General features: G+C 39.7%; 1 protein-coding gene across 1 annotated transcript; it reads left to right on the top strand.

Moving 5' to 3' along the window:
• The first annotated feature begins 1,114 nt into the window (after positions 1-1,114).
• LOC109104048 lies at positions 1,115-3,338 on the top strand. Its single transcript, XM_042754802.1, has 8 exons — positions 1,115-1,287; positions 1,382-1,508; positions 1,662-1,960; positions 2,051-2,141; positions 2,230-2,346; positions 2,442-2,517; positions 2,626-2,883; positions 3,051-3,338. The coding sequence occupies exons 1-5, from the start codon at positions 1,205-1,207 to the stop codon at positions 2,254-2,256; spliced, it is 627 nt and encodes a 208-aa protein (XP_042610736.1). The 5' UTR covers positions 1,115-1,204; the 3' UTR covers positions 2,257-2,346; positions 2,442-2,517; positions 2,626-2,883; positions 3,051-3,338.
• The last annotated feature ends 4,717 nt before the right edge of the window (positions 3,339-8,055 follow it).

The raw sequence follows: 8,055 nt of genomic DNA, 5'->3' as shown, positions 1-8,055 counted from the left end.
GCCGTCAGCTTACTCTTGTTACACCCCGTAAGGCTGTACATTAGCCTCCTGACACTTATTTTATTGAGCTAATAAGACAGGGTTGCAGACTGCGACCATTTTCTGAGAATGTGCGAGTTAAAATTGTATGTGGTCGCATTTGTACGAGTGCATGGTCATGTAGCCTACTAACGTTAAATTCACACATGTATTTTCCTGCATTGAACTTGTTTTAGCACCCGCCAAAGTGATTTTTTTTGTCCCGCCAAATTCTTATTTGATCGGTGAGTAATGTAGATGAACTGCTGCGCTTGTGACAGGGCGCATGTTTAACTGAAAGAACGAGCAGAGAAAGACAGCCGGTCGCGCGCGCGCACTCTTTCTCATCGGAGCCAGGCGAAAGTGTAAACAAGACTTCACTGTCTCCAAAACGCATCCAAGTAATGCTTTACAATATTAGTTTTCTTAGTTACATCGAAGTTGCCTTGGTTTTCTTTGACTAATCGAAGCTGGTATCAACAGGGCACATGCGAGGGAATGCAGCTCGGTACTACTTTGAAAAGATTTTGAAAAGATTAGCAGTCTTTTAAATAATGCATGAATGGGGGGTTTTCATGAAAGGACTACATTTTTTTAAAGTTCAAAGTTGTGATTTTGGTCTGTTTTCAGATTTTGGGAGAGAGTGCTGCCAGCAAAGATGGGGCGGGTGCAACTGCCACTTCAGATCCTGAAGGTGATGGAGATGGAGACATCTCTACAATGGACCCTGAGCCAGAAGTGGTCCATCGTGGATCACAGTGCAACATTAGATGTTTACATCGTTCATTAGGTAGTTAGCTTATATCTAGCATTCACCATACATGCCATATACAATCACAAATAAGGATTACATGTCAAAAATTTTCATGATCTCCATGGTTACTATTTTGTAATTTACACTTTTCAGACATTAAACATTAAAAATTATGAACTTCATAATGTTAGAAAAAGATATTTTGTACTGGGTTGCATTAGATTGTATGTGTTGTTACTAATGAAAGTACAATGGTGACCAATTATTAAGATGAATCTCTTTCATCTAAGCTGTTCAGGTAAAGGCCTCAGATGGTGGATGTGGGGACTCAAAACCGAAAGGTTTGAGCATCGCAGATCAACTCCACTGGCCAGTCCTGAACAAAGTGATGATGAATGGTCATTTTCTGATATCATCAACCATTCTGGTGATATGTCATGGAGTCCAGGGGAGGAGATGTTGAGCGAGTCCTCTGAGGAGGAACCAGAAGAGCTGGAATCTCTCAGTGACCCAAAGTAAAAACCTTTTTATTAATGGAAACTGTTTCTGATTGTGTATCAAAAAATGTCAGTCAGAATTAAATGTGTTTTTTCCTTTTCTTGTTTTCAGTGCTGTTGACAAGTTCATTTTTTGCCAGAGGCAGTTGCTGTCCTTATTCACGGTTTGCCCTGAATGCTGTGGGGAAACCAAGGGACACATAATGCACCCGGAAGGAACTTTTATAAAAGTCAAGCAGGTAATGTCTTATTTGTCAATTTGTCTGTGAGGAGCTGAATTATAGTCTGTGAATGTACAGTATATATATTAATTATTTGTGTCTTAACTATACAGGTATTTCACTGCCTCATTTTAAAGCTGCTTGAGTATTGAATCTTCTCTCATCTTTCAGGCCTGCGGAACTTGTGGTTATGAGCGTTACTGGCAAAACCAAGAGAAGGTGCATCGAAACATGCCTGCCTGCAACCTTTTATTCAGCAGTGCCATCCACTTCTCAGGTTGCATGGCTACTCAGACAATCAGGATGCTGAAGCTGTTTGGACTGCAGTGCATAAGTCCCAGCACTTTTTTCCGCCATCAGCGGTATTACACTATCCCTACCATTGTGCAGGCCTGGAGGAATGAGCAGAGGGGGATCATCAGGGAGTTGAAGGAGACTGGGGGTGGATTGATCCTGTCTGGTGACTGCAGGTAGAATGGTCCAGCTCACGTCACTGATGTAGAACAGGTCAGTGTGTTTTTGCATTAACCTCTAAATGTAACTGTTTTTGATGTTCTTAGATCAGATTCTCCTGGACACTGTGCCAAATATGGTAGCTACTCCTTGATTGAGGATCGAATTAACAAGGTTTTGGATGTTCAACTTGTCCAAGTAAGTTGATGTCACACAGAAATCTTGTGTCTGATTTAGTTACTGATATTACTGTAAACTGTTCAGTAATAATCAGTTGGTTTTACAGAGCTCAGAAGTCCCAAGCAGCTCTTGATGTGAGCTAGAGGGTCTAAAGCGGAGTATGCAGTTCCTGATGGACCAAGACATGCAAGTGTCTGCTCTGATAACATACAGAAATCGGCAGGTAATGATGCTAGGAGAGATCTAAAGCTGAACAGCATTGACAGGCACAGTATAACTCAAAATAAATTCTAAATTCTATAAAATCAATGTGTTTAGGTGGCCAAGTGGGTACGTGAGAAAATGTGTTCAGAAGGAACAAGGCATTTCTTTGACGTCTGGCATATTGGGAAAAGTATGTATTGTGATGTTGGTAGTTTTATATAACAGACTTGTTTTTTGTAGTTAAATTCACTTTCCTAATAATTAGTTTGCTCTGCTCTGTTTGTCTGCTCTGGAACAGGTGTACAGAAAGCACTGGATGCTGCTGCAAAAGAGAGGGACTGTGAGGATCTGAAGCTGTGGAGGCCAGCCATTATCAACCATCTCTACTGGGCCGCAGCTTCCACCCCTACAGGAGATCCAGATGAGATGCAGGCAAAATGGCAGAGTATGATAAATCATGTACAGGACATACATGAACACAGCACTCCTGCAATTACCAGCTGCGCACATCCACCGTTGGAAGGAGAGGCAAGAAACAAGGAGTGGCTGGAACCAGGTACAACATAGTAGCCTATGTTAAAAGATGTCAAATGTTTTGAGGCTAAACTTTTTTCAGTGCTTGTTAAGTTTTAGTTTGGTTTTATCAATACGTAACCCCATGTGTACTAATAATTACTTGTGTTATGAAATGCGACAGACTATATGACAGAATGTTTTATTCAGGATCACCAGCAGCCACTAAACTGGAGAGTGTAGCTGCCAGGAAAGCACTGGTAAAGGATATTCGACAATTGTCACCTCAGCATCAGACATTCTCCCTGGAGGCCTACCATTCCCTCATTCTGCACTTTGCTCCCAAACACACTGGCTTTTCTTTTCTTGGGATGTACAGCAGGTAGTGTTATCACTTAAAAGTATCGATACTAATAAAATTAGGTCTTTTTTTCAATTTCAGGATATTGCAATACTTTTGTAGCAGGTAAATGATGACAGAATGAATATGGCTAAAAACTAATGTCTTGTATAGCAGACCAAAATGTTACATATTGTTTGCAAAAAAAATAATTGCAAAGATGAGTCATTGTCTTTGACCCATTTGAACTAAAAACATTAATGTCATGTATTTCTGTTGCATTCCACTGCATTGGGTTAGCTTTGGCGACCTAATGTTCTATCTACTTATCTCCTACGGACTTCTCTTAGCAGCCCTACATTTCAATAGTAATGGCAACAGAGATGTAGCTCGAACCAGTGAGGGTGAGGCACGCTATGCCGTTCGCTACCTGCGGTTTCGGAAAGGTGGCTGGGTAGTCAGACCCATCAAGGAGAAACCATCTTACGGTTAGTAGTTTCACTTAGTTTTTCAATATCTTTTTTATGTGAATCTATCTTTTTTTATGTGAGTCAACCATGTTACTAAACGTGTTCTAAACATTTCTCTCCTCAAGGATATGCAACAAATCTTATGGTCTCTCTGGTAGAGGAATACTGCAAGTCACCACAGGCCCTACAAGAAAGCAGTGCTGTCTTGTCCTCTGCTGCACCGCCCCCCCTCACCTCTTCCCTCCAGAAGGTTTCCAAGGATGAGGCAGTCAGCCTCCATCTCGCATGACACTCATGTTTTAACATGTAATAAAAGATAAATTTTACCAGTACAGTTTGTTTCACTATTGATTTATTAATCGTCTTCCAAGCGGGGCCACTGGAAACCTTTGTATGTTTGTCCCTCCTCTGCAAACTGCCTCCTTATTGCTGACACAACACATGAAGGTATGGCTTTCCTAATGTTCCTGCCTAGTATTCTGTACGCCCAGCGGACAATCTGCCTGTATGCTGTGTATCGGAACTGCCTGTGGTGGAGATTGGGACATAATTACATACGATCATACCATGTTTTCATAGTAAACAATTCCAATGGTAAATATTGCATGTCCTGTTGGCTGATATTCTACTGTACTACACAACACCAAAGTTGTCAAGTCATCTTTATTTATATAGCGCTTTAAACAAAAAAGATTGCGTCAAAGCAACTGAACAACATTAATTAGGACAACACCAAAGTTGTTTTTATAGTAAGTATATGGAAACCACTGAGTTTAAAAACCTGCTTAACAGGATTTACTATTTTGGTGTAGAAAAGCTGGTTCTTTAAATTGCAGTGTGAAATAATTTTTGCTTAAAACATACTCTGGTCTGCTGGCTTGGAGAGGGCCATGCTCCTGTCTGAAGTTCATGTATGCTATCTTCAGCACAAAAGGATTCAGACAGGATGCTTCAATCCCTGGATGGAGTGTGAGGCAGGTAATGTCTTCTGGGGGATCTAGGTTTTGGACAAGAGACCAATAGGCATCGACCTCCCTACAGCACACACTCTCCACTGCTGATGGCATAGCCTCACATCTACCACACAAGCACCTGTTAAACAAAATGTGCTAAGATAAACTCACTCTTCTTCCCTCTTTGTAGCTCTAGTGGTTAGTTTAAAACTACTTTCTTCCTAAAGCTTAGGTAAACATGCACTGTATAGGCTGTAAATTAGATGCATTTATCTGCATGCCTTACACCCAGTATCCCTCCACGTGACAATAAAAGATCCTTGCAACAATGACTGTATTTACATGAACAGCCTATTCTACCCTAACCGGAAACACTAACTGCTTTTATACACGTACTCCGCAGTACATGCGAGCTCATTTACATAATGTCCGTCGGAAATACTAAGAGGGGAGTAGTCTAACAGCCGGCTAAGCTCGGAATTCCAGCTGGCTGGTTATGTTGTTCAGATATACGGCCCAAACGCTTGACATCCGCAGAAGCAGAACATGCAGACACCTAGGTCTGAAAGCAGTTACTGATTAAAAATCAGCTAGCAATTTCTACAAAATTTCACGATAAACTATGTTGTGCAGAAATGCACAGCATTTCCATCCCTGTCCAGACTAGCTGACCGTCACAGATGTAAGCTATAGCCTACAGCCTTCATTTAAAATCTGGGATCTAAATTAAACATTTTAAGAGACATGTTGCTGGCATAGATGGTGACAATCTACATGGATGCTTGAAAAACAACAAAGTCGACAGCAATATTGCTAAATATGATTTATTAAAGATACTGCAATGTGATAAACATGGAGACAACGTTAGCCACAATTAGCTATAGCCTGTGGTCACTCACCAAGACACCTGCCCAATTCTCCACCGATTCTCCTCACACCACAACTTTATCTCTCTCCTCTGTCCATTTACCCTCCCCCTTAACTCTGCCTGACCCCTCTCTCGCCTAGGCGGCTCATAATTATAAGGCAATGGCCCATCGTAAGAGTTGACATCAACCCCTACTGCAACCTCTTCACTGTCTGACTCCATTACGAAGAGATGAGATTTACCGGCCGTTGCGTCACTTCCGATCAGAGCGTTTTTGACAGCGGAAGTAATTTTACTCACAATTTCTTTTAAAAAACTTATTTAATGCACATTTATGATTAATTTCTTCACGCAAATCGAGTTCCTACACTATTTATCTACACGTTCATTCACAGGGATCTTCAAACTTGAAAGATGGGCTTTAAATCAGTTTCTAAAACATGCAAAGGGATCAAATACCCCAACATAATTATTTTATTACTGTTATTTGTCAACTGAAAACGAACACTCACTGTCCTCTGACCTCTCAGAACACAAAATGGCTGTCGAGAGGAAGTGATGTCATTATTAAAAGGTCCTAAATATTATACTACTAAATTTACTGTTAGTTTTGAATGAGTGCATAAACATCCTGAATTTTCTTTTCTTTTTGAGATTATTTAACACATTTGTTTCAGTTGCTTATTATATCTTCTATTTTATTTTTTTTGGTGTGTTGTCTCTGTAGGTCAGATGAGTTCTATGTGGATTATAATGCTGATTTGTTTGGAGCTCTGAAATGTACTTGTGGCATACCTCATGGCTGATACATCGGTCAGTGAAGATGAGAGATATGGAATCCAGATGATTCGTCAGCGGGTGGTGTTCATTGCCACTCAGATGGTGAACCCCAACCACGAAGTTTATGTGGACCCGATGGCCCACGAACGCTGGCTGCAGAAAAACCGAAGAACTGTACCATCAGGTTTAGAGGTGCATTGAAGATTATGTTCCAGAACATTCTGCATGACTTCAAAAAATGTTACTTTTGCAAGAAAAACAACTGGAGCTGGGACAGATTAGACAGCTGTTTCCTCTGGATTACATTCATGTACAAACAATAAACATAACTGTTAATGCACAAAAATCAAATAAATAATCCATAAAAAAAGAATCATTGACAGATCCAAAAGACCAGGGGTTTCCAAACTCGCTCCTGTAGGGCCACTGTCCTGCAGAGTTTAGCTCCAGCATGCCTCAACACACATACCTGGATGTTATAGTAAGAACTTGATTAGTTGATTCAGATGTGCTTAATTAGGGTTGGAGCTTAAATTTACAGGACAGTAGCCCTCCAGAACCAAGTTTGGAGACCCCTGCAAAAGACCTTCCGAGGAGTTCAGTAGAGTACCTTGTAGTCCATGAAATCTCTTTATAGTGAATGACCTTCAAAGTAAAGGACTTTTCTCATGTAACTCTTGTTCTCTTTTCAACAGTGACTTCAAGTGAGTTTGCACTAAATTTAAATTTATGACACTAAAACCTGTTCCAGAACTAGTCTTCCTAGTCATCTTATGCATCCTGTTTCCATCATTTGTAGTGATGCTTTTCATACCCAAACCCATCCAGTTGAGACAGACATAAAGAGATCCATCTTCTGACACTTAGTAATGACTGGGATGAGCTCTTCTTTCTGAAATCAATAAATAATGCTTTGGGTGTACCTACATTCAGATTTAAATAACAGACATCACACCAGCTAACAACAATAATTTAAACAAAACAAATGTTATATATATGTGTGTGTGTGTGTGTGTGTGTGTGTGTGTGTGTTTGTTTTTATATATGCAAAGATATGAATTCAAACACTCAGTACGTTTACATGGACAACAATACTCTGATTTTAATACGATTAAGACAATACTCTGATTAAGAATCTACCATGTAAACAGAGATTTTTGATTACCTTAATCCGGTTAAAGTCATAATCGAAGTAAACACTAATCGAATTAAGACGTGGAATATTCCTATTTTAGTCGCATTATCAAAGTGCAGTTTAGACATGTACACACCTTAATCACATTATAACCGTTGTGTAGGACTTTTCACCGCATTTTGCAAAGGATACACACACGGCGGTGGTCAGCCATTTGACGGCAAACAAAAGAATGGCTTCAACAATCCCGCCGTCTGTTTGCATGTATAGCATGAAAAATAATTAACTGCAGTTGAAGCTTCAAGTAAATTAAAAATGAAACACCCAAAACTGTACATAGCATCATAATGAAGATGAACTATATGTTTATATGTGAAACTGGCATCGCGTGGTGACATAATGACGTGTGCCATTAATCGATCTATGTACTATAACATGTAAAACATGAACATGAAAGGAATATTCTAAAATCAACTCATGTAAACACCTTAATCATAATATTGTCTTATTCAGAATAAGGTTAATAATTAGATTACTGATATCCATGTAAACATAGTCACTGACTTACACCCTCAACATTTTACCATGTAATCTTTACACAGAAATTGTCACTTTATAACCCAATTATGTAAAATTGGTTATTGTGTGAGGGGAAACCAATTCTTAGTT

This window comes from Cyprinus carpio, unplaced genomic scaffold (genome assembly GCF_018340385.1).
Source record: "Cyprinus carpio isolate SPL01 unplaced genomic scaffold, ASM1834038v1 S000006593, whole genome shotgun sequence".
Lineage (NCBI taxonomy): Eukaryota > Metazoa > Chordata > Actinopteri > Cypriniformes > Cyprinidae > Cyprinus > Cyprinus carpio.
Note: the sequence above shows the minus strand (reverse complement) of the source record. Positions and strands in the feature narration are given on the sequence as shown.

Bases quoted from the DNA above. Each gene is read 5' to 3' on its own strand.
- LOC109104048 (XM_042754802.1), top strand. From the start codon at position 1,205: ATGTCATGGAGTCCAGGGGAGGAGATGTTGAGCGAGTCCTCTGAGGAG. The intron at 1,288-1,381 runs GTAAAAACCTTT...TCTTGTTTTCAG, and splicing joins GAATCTCTCAGTGACCCAAA to TGCTGTTGACAAGTTCATTT. The intron at 1,961-2,050 runs GTAGAATGGTCC...TGATGTTCTTAG, and splicing joins ATCCTGTCTGGTGACTGCAG to ATCAGATTCTCCTGGACACT.